This window comes from Trifolium pratense, linkage group LG1, assembly GCF_020283565.1.
Source record: "Trifolium pratense cultivar HEN17-A07 linkage group LG1, ARS_RC_1.1, whole genome shotgun sequence".
In the NCBI taxonomy this organism is placed as follows: Eukaryota; Viridiplantae; Streptophyta; class Magnoliopsida; order Fabales; family Fabaceae; genus Trifolium; species Trifolium pratense.
In genome coordinates this window covers 9,865,120-9,882,893 of record NC_060059.1, presented here as the reverse complement: position 1 = coordinate 9,882,893, position 17,774 = coordinate 9,865,120, and the positions used below count along the sequence as shown (strand labels likewise).

At 34.8% G+C, this 17,774-nt stretch overlaps 3 protein-coding genes across 4 annotated transcripts; 1 reads left to right on the top strand and 2 right to left on the bottom strand.

Annotated features, from left to right (window-relative positions):
* Nucleotides 1-5,271: 5,271 nt before the first annotated feature.
* LOC123920513 (cytochrome P450 77A3-like) lies at nucleotides 5,272-7,482 on the top strand. Its single transcript, XM_045972778.1, has one exon. The coding sequence runs from the start codon at nucleotides 5,809-5,811 to the stop codon at nucleotides 7,354-7,356; it is 1,548 nt and encodes a 515-aa protein (XP_045828734.1). The 5' UTR covers nucleotides 5,272-5,808; the 3' UTR covers nucleotides 7,357-7,482.
* Nucleotides 7,483-9,404: 1,922 nt separating this feature from the next.
* LOC123920500 (RING-H2 finger protein ATL74-like) lies at nucleotides 9,405-11,811 on the bottom strand. Of its 2 annotated transcripts, none has more exons than XM_045972769.1 (3): nucleotides 11,365-11,811; nucleotides 11,175-11,272; nucleotides 9,405-10,165 (listed from the first exon to the last, which is right to left on the bottom strand). In XM_045972769.1, exons 1-3 carry the CDS (start codon nucleotides 11,416-11,418, stop codon nucleotides 9,751-9,753), a joined length of 567 nt encoding a protein of 188 aa, XP_045828725.1. In that variant the 5' UTR covers nucleotides 11,419-11,811; the 3' UTR covers nucleotides 9,405-9,750. The 2 variants fall into 2 exon arrangements, with proteins under 2 accessions (XP_045828725.1, XP_045828718.1); XM_045972762.1 differs by having other exon boundaries at nucleotides 11,369-11,809.
* An 896-nt stretch (nucleotides 11,812-12,707) lies between these two features.
* Nucleotides 12,708-17,443, bottom strand: LOC123920489. The gene is made up of 5 exons (XM_045972754.1): nucleotides 17,224-17,443; nucleotides 16,391-16,511; nucleotides 15,854-16,293; nucleotides 14,592-14,910; nucleotides 12,708-14,101 (listed from the first exon to the last, which is right to left on the bottom strand). Exons 1-5 carry the CDS (start codon nucleotides 17,256-17,258, stop codon nucleotides 12,899-12,901), a joined length of 2,118 nt encoding a protein of 705 aa, XP_045828710.1. The 5' UTR covers nucleotides 17,259-17,443; the 3' UTR covers nucleotides 12,708-12,898.
* Nucleotides 17,444-17,774: the final 331 nt, after the last annotated feature.

Below are 17,774 nucleotides of genomic sequence, written 5' to 3'. Positions count from 1 at the left end.
GGTTAAAACCCAACATAATGCTGTCATAAAGTGTTTCCGTTGTGATTTAGGTGGTGAGTATACTTCTAATAAATTCTCTGAGTTACTTGCTTATGATGGTACTATTCATCAAACTTCTTGTACTGATACTCCTCAACAAAATGGCGTTGCTGAAAGGAAACATCGTCATATTGTTGAAACTGCTCGTTCACTTTTGTTGTCTGCTTCAGTTCCATGTGAGTTTTGGGGCGAAGCAATTCGCACAGCTGTTCATGCTATTAATAGAATTCCGTCATCAATCACCTCAGGTTTGTCTCCCTTTGAAAAGTTGTATGGTTCCACTCCTGATTATTCATCTTTGAAAGTCTTTGGTTCTACTTGTTTTGTTCTTCTTCCACAAGTAGAACGTAATAAATTGTCTCCTCGTTCAACAATATGTGTTTTTCTTGGTTACGGTGAAGGTCAAAAGGGTTATCGTTGTTTTGATCCTTCGAGAAAAAAAACTGTATGTTTCTCGTCATGTTGTGTTTCTTGAGCACATGCCTTTTTTTTCTCTTTCCTCTGATTCGAATACTCCTAACAGGTCTGAACTAACTAATATTGATCCTTTTGGCATTGATGATGATATTTCTAGTGACTGTAATTTTGAGAACTGCAGGGATGGTACTAGTGCTACTCCAGATACATATGTCCCTTCTGCCCCAACGACTACTCAACAACCTCCTGTGAATGTTGTTCCTACTGCACCTCCTCCGTCACCACCACCACCACCTCCTCCTTCACCACCACATCCTCCTCGTTATCCTCTTCGTGATCGTAAGTCTACTCAGTTGCCTGATTTTGTTTATTCAACTTATTCTGCTTCTTTTGCTTCTTTCCTAACCTCTGTTCACAGTTTATTTGAGCCATCTTCCTATAAAGAAGCTATTCTTGATCCCCTTTGGCAGAAGGCTATGAATGAGGAACTTGCTGCTTTGCACAAGACAGATACTTGGGACATAGTACCTCTTCCACCAGGAAAACGTGCTATTGGGTCTCGTTGGGTATACAAGATTAAAACCAAGTCTGATGGGTCAGTTGAGCGCTACAAAGCTCGTTTGGTGGCTAAGGGATTCTCTCAACAATATGGTATAGATTATGAAGAAACATTTGCTCCTGTGGCCAAGATGACTACTATCCGCACTCTTATTGCTGTTGCATCTGTTCGTCAGTGGCATATTTCCCAAATGGATGTTAAAAATGCTTTTCTAAATGGTGATCTTCAGGAGGAAGTTTATATGGTACCTCCAGAAGGTGTTTCTCATAATCAGGGGGAAGTGTGTAAGTTGAAGAAAGCTCTATATGGTCTAAAACAAGCTCCCCGTGCTTGGTTTGAAAAGTTCTCTGCTGTGATTATATCTCTTGGATTTTGCTCTAGTGATCATGATTCTGCTTTATTTGTTAGGACAACTTCTCATGGTCGTATTATACTCTCCTTATATGTCGATGATATGATTATTACAGGTGATGATGTTGATGGAATTGATGAATTGAAATTACAATTAGCAAAAATATTTGAGATGAAGGATTTGGGCCCTCTTCGCTATTTCTTGGGAATTGAAGTTGCCTACTCTCCTAGGGGTTATCTTCTATCTCAATCCAAGTATATTGCCAACATTCTTGAGCAAGCTCGCCTCTCTGAGACTCGAGCTGTAGATAGTCCGCTAGAGTTGAATGTGAAATATGTTCAATCTGATGGCGTTCCTCTATCAGATCCCACTTTGTATCGTACTTTGGTTGGAAGCTTGGTGTATCTTACTATTACTAGACCTGATATTGCTTATGCAGTGCATGTTGTGAGTCAATTTGTTGTTTCTCCTACTACTGTGCATTGGGCAGCGGTGCTTCGTATTCTTCGTTATCTTCGGGGAACTCAGTTTCAAAGCCTTTTGTTTCCATCATCTTCTTCCTTAGAGTTACGTGCTTACTCTGATGCAGATTGGGCTGGTGATCCTACTGACCGTAAGTCTACCACAGGGTTTTGTATCTTTCTTGGAGATTCTCTCATTTCTTGGAAGAGCAAAAAGCAGGACATTGTCTCCCGCTCTTCTACAGAAGCTGAATATCGTGCTATGGCATCCACGACAACTGAAATTGTTTGGTTGCGTTGGTTACTTTCTGATATGGGTGTTGCTCTTTCTGAACCAACTCCTATGTATTGTGACAACAAAAGTGCCATTCAAATTGCCCACAACTCAGTATTTCATGAACGCACTAAGCACATTGAAATTGATTGTCATTTTACACGTCATCATCTTCAGCATGGCACCATTACTTTGCCTTTTATTTCTTCCTCCTTGCAGATTGCTGATTTGTTCACGAAGACGCATTCTATTAAACGTTTTCGTTTCTTGATTGACAAACTCTCGATGCTCCCTATCACTGCATCGTGAGTTTGAGGGGAGATGTTAGATAATAGTAATTATATTATTATGTAAGGGTAGTGTGGTCTTTTCAAATCTTTAGTTTATATACTCTATTGTAACTCCTTTGTTTCTAAGTTTTGTTATTCTATTGAAACCCTAAGTTTAAGGGTCTTTCTCTTTCTCTATGTTTCTATATGTTCAATCTTGTTAACAACAAGAACCTAGTGAAGCTGCATGTTATAGTACTATTTTTTTCTTGGTCCCAAAGTTGTGTTGTGTTTCTGCCTAAACTGTGTTGCACCAAACTTAGTGACTTTGATTATGGACAGGGACGTATATATCAAAGCAGCTATAATTAAAAGCCGCTTTAATAGCTTATATCAATAGTTAGAGTCATTAAGCAAGCAATCCAAAAGGGGAACAAAATAGAATTATATTAAACAATGATTTTTTTAGGCAAAAGGAGATAGCTTAGCAATAAAATTAAACACATCTCAACTAGGTTGGCACTTCTTTATTCATCCACAAATAAGCTAACTCTCAAATTTATCAAAAAAGAGAAAAAAAAACATATACAAGAGAACTTGAGGGGACTAGACGGATACTCAAGTGAGAGCGAACAAAACAACTATCTCATTAAAAACCTTACATGTAAAACCCGTAGGAAAAACTATGTGAAGGGAAAAAGAGTGCAGCGCTCCAAAAAAGATTAACAAAATATATATTTAGGAAAATCAAATCAATTTCTAGTGAAAATATGCCTTATACTATTAGGGATCGTGTCCCACCATTGAAATTCTTGAATTTGCAATCCAAGAATAGCAATATCATCAACACAGTGATTGCCTTATCTATAAATATATGAGATAATGAAAAAATATGCTTTGTGAGCTCAACACAATTTAACAAATAATTATGATGGATCCAAGGATTCATAACTAGAATAGAATCAGTCTCAATCGAAAGTAAATTTCAACTCTTTCTATTAACAATCTCTATAGCTAACATCACTCCAACAATCTTAGCCTGAAAAACATAGATAACACCAAGATATAAAGTAGAAATTTACATAGAAAATATATTTTTTGTTTAACAAGATTATTTTCACAATGCAATTGTAAAAATGAACTCATCGAGGTTGACATTTCAGAAGATTAATTTGTTAAAATCAATGGAATATGTTTATAAATTTTAGTTCAATCAACATAAATGCTAAAATTGTTAAGACAGACGCTGTGATCGGAGTTCAAACCCCAACTCCCCCACTTGTGTTGTAAGTTTTCAATGGTTATTGTCATTTTATCTATATATCCAAAAAAAAAAAAATCAGTCGAATATTTTTAAAATTTTTTTTATAAAAAATGATTTAATGCTACTATCATTGTGAGATGGAGAGTGATTATTACAAATGAAAGTCCGAAACATATTCTCTATTGTACTTTTTCCCACAATTTTCATGCAATTTTGCCTTAGGACCGTCCAATTTATATTTCATGGTCGAGATAAATTTAAGTAATTTTATAATAGCATCAATATGTACGGTCCGATTTATAATTAATAGCTCAGATTAAAAACAGTGCGAAAACTATATAAAAACCCACTTCACCAAATCTTAATCCATGAAAGTGTATATGAACCATAGAATCTTAATCAAACACTGTTAGGACTAGTACTAGCTGAAAAATGTGATTCCATTGATTATTGTACTTGATAAGAGGAGAGGCACAATAAAGGATGTGTCGTTGACCTCAAATTTCAAAGAAGCAATTTCATTACCGCAATTACTGTTGCATTAAATGTTTTAACCATTTTTAACAGTTAGCCGCTCCATCTGTTAATTCTAGTTAGCCATAAATTAGTTCAACAAAAGTTGTTGAGACCATTAACTACCTATCAACATCATAAATTCATAACCCATCTTACACACTCTACAATTCCCTGAATAAATCCCATTTTTTCAGTAACTTCCAAGTACAACTAACCTATGTGTCCAGAGTACATAACATCAAGTGTATTTTTAATTTGCAGTGGAAAAAAATTAATTTTGAATAAATTAATTATTGTTATGTTTACTTTGGTGTTAAATGGGTCTTTCTCGCGTTTTGATGCAATATTCTGCTGTGATATTACGAAGCTAATATTTGGAGTTTCACTCCAAGCGTATGTTTTTTCCCCCATCCACTTGCTAACACAAAAAGACACGGTGTAAAATTGATTCTTGTTAAAACTGAGTGGAAAATAAAAATGATTTATGTTCGAATACATTCAATAAAAGTGAGTTGAATATCAAATTTGAATGTAAAAATCAATTATAGAACTAACTTCAAGCAGAAACAATTTTATACCTCTAAAATTAATTTTAGTCTCTCTAAAAATGAAATTGGAGGGTCACATAATTAATTGTGTGAATTCATGCAGTCAATAACTACCAGGAATCCCAATCCATACAAAAGAGTACTCCATGTAATTCAGTTTACTTGTTTTTATAGGAAAGATGTACTAGTACTACGTATGAGTAAACGATTACTCCATTACATTCTAAATATAAAGCAAAAAAAATTTGTGGCACACAAATTAAAAATTCTTGTTTTTTTTTTTTTTTTTTTTGCTTTAGGTACAATATACTGATATAGATTTGCATAAGGGCTTAGGAGTAAGCTATAAAGTGATTATGCTCATGTTTTCAAGAAACTACTTATTTTCAGAGCTAAACTTCGGATAATTAGAACTCATTTTCCTAGGAATCGGAGAATTTTATAAAAAAAATTGGTGTCCCTTAGCTCAAACATCAAACTAATTACTTTTTATTTTCTTTCCTTTTCAAAGAGTTTGATGACGAAACTCAAATATACTAAATGGACAAGAGATTGCTGATTCGAACTAGCGTCCAACACATCAAATGTCTCCTCCGCCTTTTATCATATGAATGAACAACATTTACATGACACAATTAATCATCTTTTTTAGACACAACACATCTATGTTTGTCAATTAGTATGAATTATCTATCATGTTGAAAGCACAATATGAATTCTCCTCTCTCTACAACATTTTTCTCAATACACAAAAGTCAGAATTCGAACTCATAATCACTTACGTAAGGTGCTCAAATCTCACACAACTAGTACATGGTATTGCAGCTATATAAACTGTTAGATTTAGAGAGAGACAATTCATTCTCTAAATCCAACGGTTCCTACAACTGCAACACCGTACCGCATCCGTAAGGTATGCAGGTCCCTCATACAGGTGCTCATTTCAAAGTTCAACCAATCATGCTGGCTAACTTGAAAGTGCTTTTATTAAACCCACCTAAAATTTCACACTACCTTCCATTCTTATAACCATCTATCATGTCTCCTCCATTCTTATAATAAACTCTGCCAATCTCTTCTTTAATTTACCTCTCTCATTCCAAACCATAATGACTTCTCTTTTTTCATCCAGTGCCTCTCTTTCTTCTCACTACCATCTCATCTTCACTGTCTTAGCCTTTCTCTTATCAGCCCTTATTTTCTTCCTCACACAAAAAACCAAATCCAAAAGCCATAACCTTCCACCAGGTCCACCAGGATGGCCAATTGTTGGCAACCTTTTCCAAGTTGCGCGTTCGGGTAAACAATTCTTTGAGTATGTGAAAGAAATGAAAGCACAATATGGTTCAATCTTCACACTCAAGATGGGAACAAGGACAATGATAATTCTCACTGATGCAAAACTTGTTCATGAAGCTATGATTCAAAAGGGTGCTATCTATGCAACTAGACCACCTGAGAATCCAACAAGGAACATATTCAGTGCTAACAAGTTCACTGTGAATGCAGCACTTTATGGTCCTGTTTGGAAATCACTGAGAAGAAACATGGTACAGAACATGCTGAGCTCAACTAGACTCAAAGAGTTTAAAAGTGTTAGAGAAGATGCAATGGATAAATTCATCAATAGGCTTAAAGTTAATGCAGAGAAGAATAATGATGTTGTTGTGGTTGTTAGAGATGCAAGGTTTGCTGCTTTTTCCATACTGGTTGTTATGTGTTTTGGTTTAGAAATGGATGAAGAAAAACTTGAAAGAATAGATCAAGTTATGAAAAATGTTCTAATGGTTTTAGATCCAAGAATTGATGATTATCTACCAATCCTAAGCATGTTTTTCTCTAAACAAAGAAAACGAGCTTTAGAAGTTCGCAAAGAACAAATCGACTTCCTAGTTCCTTTCATCGAACAAAGAAGGAGAGCAATTCAAAATCCAGGATCAGATCAAACAGCTATAACTTTTTCATATTTAGACACACTTTTTGATGTCAAAGTTCATGAAGGTAAAAAATCATCACCTTCTAATGAAGAATTGGTTTCACTTATCTCGGAGTTTCTCAATGGAGGAACAGATACAACAGCAACTGCGGTTGAATGGGGGATAGCACAACTCATTGACAATCCTGAAGTTCAAACAAAACTTTATCAAGAAATTAATATGACAGTTGGAGATAAAAAAGTGGATGAAAAAGATATAGAGAAAATGCCTTATTTACAAGCTGTGGTGAAAGAGTTATTAAGGAAGCATCCTCCAACACATTTTGTACTAACACATTCTGTGACTGAACCTACCACATTAGGAGGATATGATATACCAACTGAAACAAATGTTGAGGTTTATATAGCTGGCATAAGTGACGACCCTAAACTGTGGTCCAACCCTGAAAAGTTTGATCCTGAAAGGTTCATTTCTAAAGGTGAGGATGCTGATATAACTGGTGTAAAAGGAGTGAGAATGATGCCTTTTGGTGTTGGTAGAAGGATATGTCCTGGTTTGGCTATTGGTACTCTGCATATTAGTTTGATGTTGGCTAGGATGGTTCAGGAGTTTGAATGGACTGCTTATCCACCAGGGAAGAAGATAGATTTCACTGGAAAGTTGGAATTTACTGTTGTGATGAAAGAGTCTTTAAGAGCAGTTATCAAGCCAAGAGAATAAACTGTGTAGTAGTTGTATAATTTTTGTTGGTTATTTCTGGTTTATTTCTACAAAGTTTTTATATCTTTTTTTTACATATACATCATGTAATAATTTCTGTGTTTTGATTTGTGATCTTAACCAGTACTCTTGTTTGTTTCATATATAAATTTGTTTTGTAGCTGTCATAATTGTATCTTTTATAAATAAGTTATAAATAAACGAATTAATTAAGGAACTCTTTTCTTGACTGATTTTTCCCCTTAATAATGGACCATAAGAATCTAGTACTTTCTAATTGTTATAAGATTCATAAGAATTTATTGAAAGAGTATGTTCTAAAGTGTCTTTTGTGCATATATATTGGTCTCTTTGGGGTGAATATGGATGTGTAAGTTCCAGCCATCACAGAAGAATATAATGAGGAATCAACAAGGACATGCAGATAGCAATAGTTGAATTGATTCATATCATATGACAGGATCACAAGTTTCTTACTGACAGGTTAAATGTTTTGCAGAAATGTGATGTGCACGTACATATGCACTTGTACATATAAAAGGAGTAATTCAAAAGAATTTTACAACAGAAAATGTAATAAATCCTTAATTATGTACCAGTACTTTCTAAGAATATTATATAAAAGACTCTTTAATATGGCCCATTATATAGGTGGTGTATCACTTTTTTTTTAACTAAACACCATTAGATCAATATCTAATCCCTGTAGTAAACCAGTAATACAGTACAATAAATCCTATACACAATACTGTATCTTCTCAAACCCCTCTCTCCACTTGTCACCACCAGTACCACCCTTTATTTCATTTTGCACATATCTGAGCTCAAACTTACTAGGTTCAGTCCATTTATACATCTACAAATTCACCTCAGTATGTCATAATTAATGACAGACTGTAGTAAGTAACAAATACTACTACATTGTACTGACACATGCTTGTCAGACTTCAGACTCAATTTGGACTCTCAAAATTAAGTTCAGTTTTGACACTACAACATATTTTATTTTTCAAGTATTGACCAATGACCAAAAAAACTAGTTACTACTATATCCCAAAGTATTGACCAAAAAAACCAATGTTTATTTGAGCTAAACAATAAAAGGCAAGTCTTTTCCTAAATACATTTGACTTGAGCATTTAAGTCAATTTTTCCATTTCCAAGCATAGTCATACTAGTAGCTCTTTAGTTCTATTCCCAAGCTTTGGCCTACATTTCACAGTCATTGCTTCAGCACTCAGCAGTTAAACTGAATCTACTGTAGTTCTATACTATTTCAAAGGGAGCAACAAAAATCCATATAGGAGCAAAGAAAATGGTAAGATGGTTATTTCTGACTATGATTTAGTCTCGTTACCTACTGCAAGCATAATTTTTTTTTCCTGAGAGTGAAAATGGTGAGATGATAGAAATTGGAAAAATGACGAAAAATGACGAAAATGGTAAGATGATTTAGTCTCGTTATAAGCAAAGATAGATGAAATTCCGTACGCGTGACCTTATTTGAAATGCAACCCAGAGTTTTGCATATGCTTTCGCAATCAACAACGGTATTGTAAATACAACACACCAGACATTACAGAACGGAAGTCAGGGGAAAATTGAAAGTAAAAAAGACATTACAAAGCAACAGCAAAAGAAAGGCATAAAAATGTGAAAAAATTACCACAATCAACAGAATTGGCTGAAGAGAAAAATGGAGGTGATGTAACCTGTTAAAGGTTTTGACTCTTCTATTCTATTACCAAGTAAAGCAAGACATCTAAACCATTATTTACTAACTTTACCCCCCATCTAAACCTTTTTAATACTTTTAGTACCTGCAATTTCCTGATCACAAACAAACAAGTGGATTCTAGGGTGCACATGATATAATCTTTTCACAACAAACCATGGAAACCATATAATCATTGAAGTTTCCTTCAAAAACATTACATAAAAATAAATGAAAAATGAAGGGAAATAATCACCAAGACACTTGCTAGGACAACACATGTACAGTATCACAATAAAAGGATAGTAAATTGTGGACAAAAGGACATGATACATTAATGGCAATGTGTGAATCTGAATTGCATTAATACAATGGTCTGCAGGGACAAAGACAGCTGTATCGCAACTAACTCTAGTTCTAGTCTTTAACAACAATTACAGCAAGGAAAATGAGAGAGATGGGGAGAGAGTTTCAAATCCTAGCTTTGTTGAAGATCAAGAACAGACCAAAGGAGGAGACAGCAAAGGGTGGCCCCGTGAGAGGGGGCAAAAATTCTTTGCTATATTTACAGTAAAATAAAAGTAAAGAAAATAACCATCTTTCAACATGCTAATACATTTCATTCCAATTTTGGGACATGAGCTTTACGCAATTAGTGATTTGAAAGGAACCAATCAGACCTATAAATTTGATGGGCTCTCGACATGCTTCTTCTCTTCATCTTTAATGAAATCACCCTGACTTAAGGAGGTGATGCTGTCCATGTCAACTGCTCCACCATCCTCAGATGGAAAGTGATCCTCTTGTATAGGGTTAACCCCACGGTTATCAGAGGTTCTTGTCAATAATCCATTATCGGTCATGATACAGTGATAATGATGAGTGTCAAAGGACTCCATCCCGTAATAGGAGCTATATACAGGTTGCATTGATCGCGTTCTCTCTGAAAATTCACGCAATGATATTCGACAAACAGGACAAGTGGCATTCTGCTGCAGCCATAAGTCTATGCAGGCCATATGGAAGGAGTGTCCACAATGAGGGAGGATACGCAGTGTATCTTCACCTTGGTACTCTGAGAGACAGACTGTGCATCTGCAAGTACAACAAAATTGAATGTTGAGTACCACAAAGTAATTATTTGAATAAGTATATGTCTAAAATTATTTGAGCATAATCCAATACCTAATGCACGACCCACAATTACGTTCCTGACATCATAAACTACTTACAAAGCACTTTCATATTAGATAGGTATCGATAAGTAATCACTATTGTTAGTTTGTTAGTTAGCCAGTTAGATGCGAATTATATAAATAGAGAAAGGGGGTTAGACAAAAGCCGGCTTGTCATTTTAGAGAAATAGGCCCTTTAGGCATTGGAAGATGCGGAAGGTGCAGATCCTCAAAATTCTGCAAAATTTTATCCCTGTAACTGGGATTTAAGAATTACACGAAACAATGGGGCTTGACCACTTCCCAAGCTATATGCCATATTACCACTATGATGATCAAGGTTGGAATAATTCTTCTTTTATTAATTTAGGAGAAAGACATACAAAAAATACTTATAACAAGCATTAATTGCCCGACCTCCCACGAGGTTTGCATAAGTTTCTATATCATCCCCCCACTGCCCGCTCGTGTCACAACGCATGACAGGTTCTTACAAAGGGAGTATGCATATCTAGAAAGAAAATAAAATAGATTTATACTATAAACGGATTGGAAGTTCATTAAAGAAAATGTCGGGGGTAATTAGCTCCGGTAAAAATGGCAAAACAATCCAATCCATACACACGCACATTCACGTGAGCAAGCAGGTACAGAAAGAGAACTACACTCTGTTGAGTTGAAATCTCATTACAAACTCCTGTAACTGTCTCTACAATTTCATTTTCTTTAGCTTAACTACCAAATTGGGAAGAAACGGCATTATAATTATAATATTATTTCACTAAGCAAGTGTTATATAGTGATTAACAATAAAGTTTTACTACTTAATCCATACTGTTTCAGCTCATTGATCATGCAAAAAATTTAGGGTAAACTAAACAAATTAACATCACAAAATATATTGGATATGAAATGAAATTAATACATACTGAGAATTTTCTCCAGCAGCAAAAAACTTGTCACTGTACTTCTTAACTGGAAATTTAGCTACATCAATGCGTTCAAGACCTTGACAACCCCTTTCCATCTGCAAAAAAATTCCCAAATCATAAATCCAAAAAAACCATTTTTCAATTGCATAAACTATTTTACAAAGAAAAAAAAACATTTTTTTTTTACCAACCAAGCTGAGATTGGATCTAGAAGCAATGAGAAAAGATCTTCTAGAAGCATTCAAGTGAATTCGAGCACAAATGAGTCTTGTGCAGACAAAAACAATGAACATTGTGCTAACAGCAAAACCAATTATAGTCATAACCAAGTTGATTCCAGATGAAATCATCGTGAAGAATTAACCTAAATAGAAAGAAGGTGAATTGGGTTTTTGAGAAAAAGAAGAAGGGTGATTTTATTATTATGAGAGTGGGAATTGAGAGTGGTGTGATTTTGTGATGAGAGTGAGAAAGAGGATTGAATTTGAAACCCTAGAAGACATGGTTGGTGGGTTGAAGAAAGAAAGATTGCTTCTCCTAGATTTGAGTGTGAGTGTATGATAAAGGTTTTTGAGATCTACAAAATCTAGCTATGATATGACTATTTTTTGTTGTTGGTAAGATTGATAATGACTTGTTCATATGCAAAAAGGTTTTTATCCTATTCTCCATAGTTAAGTAAAAATTGATAGTAGTATTAATTAAATATTAATTATTCAATTCAATGAACACCTAAAATGAATTTTTGTTTGTAATAATAGTGAATTAGTGATAAGAGGAGTAATTAATTCATTCAACAAAAAAAAAAGAAGAGTAATTAATTCATTTTTTATATATTTATTATTGTATTTATTGTACCCTTTGTCGTTTAATATAGTTTTAAAGATAAATTAAAATTGTTAGTTAATTCAGTGGTAATTGATGCTGAACTTGATAGAAAGGAACACAGACGTTGAACTTGGTAGGAAGAATCACAGTTTGATTCCCGCAACTGCATCAAAAAGGAGCTGAAACTACTTGATACCAAAACTGACCCCGAATCAAATTAGGCGGTCCACTGAGCCGGATACCAGTGGTGAAAACAAAAACGAAAAAATGGTTAATAACACAACTCAATTTTTGTTACAAATTAAAAAAATTGTCAATAAAAAAAGCTTTTTTTTTAACATAACAATAAAAAAAAAAAGTATTTTTCACACAAGAGGTGGGTATTTGATGTCACATTGTGTTCCAATGGTATATCTCTCAACCTTATACTCTCCCAATTTGGTAACCAATTCTTGGTTAAATAAGGTCTCAAGTTCGAGATTTGTGGATGCAAAAATATGATTAGGAGGAGTCAAGTATCCTGCAGAGATTAGTCGTCGACAAAATCGGTAAATACTTCACACCAATACCATAGTTAAACACAGTCTCTTTGGTGCGTAGCGTAGCATATGATATCACTATATTCATTCACTTAGCTTCCTCTTTTTGGATTACATATTGATGAGATAGCTTTTGTTCCTAAGTATAAATTCATTTCACAAATTCACAAAAGAATTAAAAATAGAACTAGATAGATGACAAAGAGAGTTTTCAGTGCCGCAGAATGTGGCACGCAATATGATTACAATACATAGCATCACCTGCAAGATACATACATGATACATGACAATAACACCATCGCATTAACACAATGGTTGAAGCTGCTAGCAAACTAATGGAATTATATACATGGTTCATTTTAAATGGTCGCCATTAAATGAGAACCGATCAGCAAGAGGAACCCCCGCTGTTCTACTTGAATAGGGTCTTGAAAGTTCGCCACCAAATTCCATCTGCGGCGATGTAATTTGATAGGATGGATTGATGGGATAAGGTCTTGAAAGTTCGCCACCAAATTCCATCTGCGGCGATGTAAGTTGATAGGATGGATTGACGGGATAAGGTCTTGAAAGTTCACCACCAAACTCCATCTGCGGCGATGTCATTTGATAGGATGGCTTGATGGGAAACGAGGGATACATTTGTTTACCAGAGTAGGGTGGGCCTCCGTTCGAAAAAGGATCAAACGGAGGCTTTATAGAATCATATACCGGTCCATTTTCCAAGTATCGGGTCCCGTGAGATTGATCATTTGCAGATAAGCTCATCGTTGTTCCGTAATAGGGCTTGGTGACAAATTGACCGTCATAAGTTCTAGATATGCCTCTATTATTGTGATAAAAGTTTGCACCAAATCCACCAGTTGAATCATGAACACCAAATCTAGAAGTTGCTTCATCAGTAAAATCTGTTGGTACTCTGAAGAGACCAGAAAATCCAACAGGAATGTCAAATCTACCCTCACTTTTAGCGACAATAGCAGACGGTGTAATGGCTTTACTGCTCTCTACCAGTGGCAACCTATTGAGCTGCTGTTGTAGGGATATCTTAGCTTGTTTAAGTGATTCAAGTACCCCATTGAATTCATGAGATTTTTCGCGAGAAACCAATGCATAGCGGTCACTTTTGTTTCTTGAAGCATCATTTTGGTGTAGACCGCCCTGACTATCAGTAGGAAAGGAATAAGATGGCTTGGAACCAGGGTAACCATGGCCACGCGCATCATCTTGTTTCGTCTCAGTAGACTGATAATGACGATTTACCGATCTTTCGTTTTGGTTTCCATTAAGTGGTGAATGGGAATTTTCTTGACCAAGCAAATCGGAAGTGCGCAAAGTTGTGTTATTATGGTTGGTGTAAGCTCTTGTGTCATATGATTTTGGCATAACGTCTCTGGCCTCAGATTTTAATATTTCTTCAGATGAGTTGACAATTCCGCGCTCTGATTTATCCTCTTGAGCATTTGATGTGACCGCCTTAGAAGAGTACAGGATCTGATCCTTGCTTTCCTCTTTATCCTCTGTCATATCTGAGTGATTGCCTGGATCACATGAATCCTGGAAAGTTTACGACACAAATCAATTTTTGAGACTTCAGGAATTCTAAACAGACACCGAACACAACACTAACACATCAACACCGGAAACAATTTTAAAAAATGGAATGATTGAAGTTAAACACATATGTCGGTGTTGTGTCAGTACCGAAGACCGATACACATTAGAAACCAAACACATCTTCAATATAGTGTCGGTGCTACATAGATAGATAACCTACTATGAATAATAAAATCAATTGACTTAAGAAAGCATATATGACGAATTGACGATAATGTTGCACATCTGTTACTAAATTGAAACAATAAAACCTATAACTCTTGCTTGCTGTGTCTAATGAAAGGAGCGACTTCTTGGAAGTTAACATCAAACTAAATGAAGCCTAAATTCATATTTCAACATTCCTACCAATGTCATACATGCAACAACCAAACAACAACAGGTTTCAAGAAAGAGCACTTGGAATATGATAAGTCCAGGAGAAGTATACCGGTGTTGTGCTGCTGTTATTCTCTCTAAATTTCTCTTCCCATTGTCTTTGAGCCTTCTCCATTGCTTCAAACCGGTCAATAAGTCGGGCTTGGTGTTCAAGTGCCTTTTCCATGTCCTCTTTATCATATATATCTACATGATGATTTTTGTTAACTAGGTTCACCTCTGATTCATTCTCTTCTGGAATTTTAGATTCTATTCTTGGAATGTTAGACCCAGCAACTGATAATTTTGGATATCCTTCGGAAGAGAAAACAAATTCATTTTCTTGAAAGTTACCATTGACAGACTTATCTTTGGATTCCTCCCCCACTGACCTGAGAAAACACAAACCATATATTATTGACTTCATAAGAAATCAGAAAGAGAACAAAAAATAAATGTTTACATTGGGGGGTTATGCATATTTTGAAGTTAGAGCAGAAAGGACTGGACTACAAAAACCTAACGCACTCCATTACGATCTTAATTCTTATTAATATTTATACAGCTTCATATTTTTGATCGAACCAATGGTTTTCTGAAAGACCCGCTACCTTAAAGGTATAAAATGAAACAGAACCATCAACATACCAAAAGAAATGGTAGACATATATCAGAATAAATGGGTTCAAACAACATGGAGCTTGCCATGTGTATGAGAGGATATCGGAAAATTTCAGTCGGATTTTATTGTATAGATAGAAACAAAAAGGGGTATAACCTTGATGCTCTCATGCTCCAAAGACCCTAAGCCTAATCACCTTTAAAACTAAAATCATCTCAACATTCAAACTGAAAAAAATGTAGATTAATGATAATCATATGAACCGAGATCCTCCTCCATTCTACGAAAGACTTTTTTTTAATCAAAAGACTGTGCTATATGACCTTGATATTGTATTGGACAAAATGTTGGACACTAGAGAGGGGAACATGATACCAAGTTTATTTTGCGCATGTAGGGTGCAGACACGTGAGAAACCCAATTAGGAATGTATATAAAATGGTGTGTCTTTAGTCATAATTTATGACAATATATTATGATGTCATTTAATCCATGTAGTCAACCCGACCTAGAGGTGAAAAAAAAATTTGTTGCCATTATTAACTCCCCATAACAAGTTAAACCAAACTAAGATATCATACACTTAAGTAAGTATTCAGAGTGGAGCTAGATCATGTTGGCATTCTACTTTACCTGGATTCACAGGTCAAACAAATGAGTTCACACACCCAATTGCGCATAATAAATAAGAGGAAAAAATGTTAGACACATACCTGCTTTGTCTATGTCTTATCTTGCGACATGACTTTCCTTGGTTATGCTTTGGAGAAGAACTGACAGGTGAAAAACTGTTTTGCCTTCTCATATTAGAACTCTTGTATTTTTCAAGAGAACGGGGAGAATCATGACGTCCTTTCCAAGACAAACTTGTACTGAATTCTGGTGTAGAATCCATATGAGAATCATACGGTTCATCTGATCCGTTGTGTCTCCCTTTCGAGCTCGTATACCTCTCCTCACCCTCCTTTGAATTTGAAGACTCATTACTAACACCAGATTCACAAGGAATGTCAAGGTCTGAGCCTGAATCTAATTCTTCAGATAGATCACTTATCCCGCGATCCTCCAAAATGGCAAGAACATCTGCAGTAGCCTTCTCAGCCATCTTCCTCTGAAGGGTTACCGTCCTAAGCTGTTCCTCCAATTCCAAAACCTGGTAAATTTTCCGAAAAAATTGAAGTTATAAAAAGATATTAAAAAAAATCACAAAATTTTGATTCCATGAACTAGCAATCGTAAACTTGGCATACCCTTTTTTCCAGTTCATCAGTTCTCTGTCTGGCACTTCTTGAGATGGACCTTTCAGAAAGCAACCTTGCTCGCAGGAATTCAATAGTCATTGCAGTGGAATCCTCGATGCTGGAAGTAACCCTAAAGGGCACACACACACATCTAATTAATATACCTCAATTGAAAATCTACTACAGAAAAAAAGAGAGAATAAATCTAATACCAATTCAAACAAACCTAGTAACAAACAAATCTTAAATAACTACCATTCATTTATCAATTTACTTCGATAAAACTAGGATGGACGAAGGACCTACACCGTGACATGTGAACCACATGTCTCCACTGTCCAGTAAATTGAGATCAAGACTTGAACTACTAAGTTGATTAGTCGAAGAGTTCAATCACTAACTTCGACGAATTTGTCAAAACCAATGTTATCAATTGCAGATCACAAATAACAACACTTTGTTCAAATTCCTTTACGCTATAGCGCCATTATCGCCGCAGTTTGACAACACTTTGTACTAAATAGCATACCAGAGAATAATATAATTTGTTTAAATTCCTCTATGCTATAGCCGCTATTTGACAACACCATATTCAATTGATTCACAATTCAAAAGTAAACAAATAAATAACCTCACATCAATACATATGGAAATTCACTCACAGAACAAAAACATCATTATTAACATCAAAGAGGAACATAACACAATATATTGTTTAATTACTGAACTATATGAGTAACCAATAAAACTATATAAAAAATAAATAAAAGCAAAACCCAATTAAATTAAATACATGAAACAGTTAAAAATGGAAAATTTAATAAAAGGGTAGTTGAAATAACCTCTGATCTTGCGGATCCAGCACGGGAGTTTGCATGATGATGAAGAAAATTTCAAGTCCAGCTTGTTAGAAGAATTGAGCAAAACCCAAATAGAGAAACAAGTTTTGAGTGTGATTTGAGTTGTTGGGTCATCTCAGAAGGAACAAAGGAAAGTTCTTTCTTCCCTTCGGACACCATTAATACAACCGACCCTACCTTCTTCCATTATTTCCTATTTTTTTTATCAAATTTTTTTCTTTTCCTTTTATTTTTTTATTATTTATTTCTTATTTATCAAATCTCTTCTTTCTTTTTTTTTTGGTAATTTTTATTTATTTATTATCTCTATTTTATTTTTTTGAACAAGTATCTCTATTTTATTTTATTTTATTTACTACTATTACTTTCTTTGGTGTTTGTAAAGTCTTTTTTCTTTCTACATGATCTATTAACTGCATAGGGTAAAAATTAAACAACCAGTTTTACATTAAAATCCGTGAAAACCAAAATAAAAAATGTTTTTAGTCCTTATAAATATCTCAAATTTTATTTTTAAATTCTATAAAAAAAAT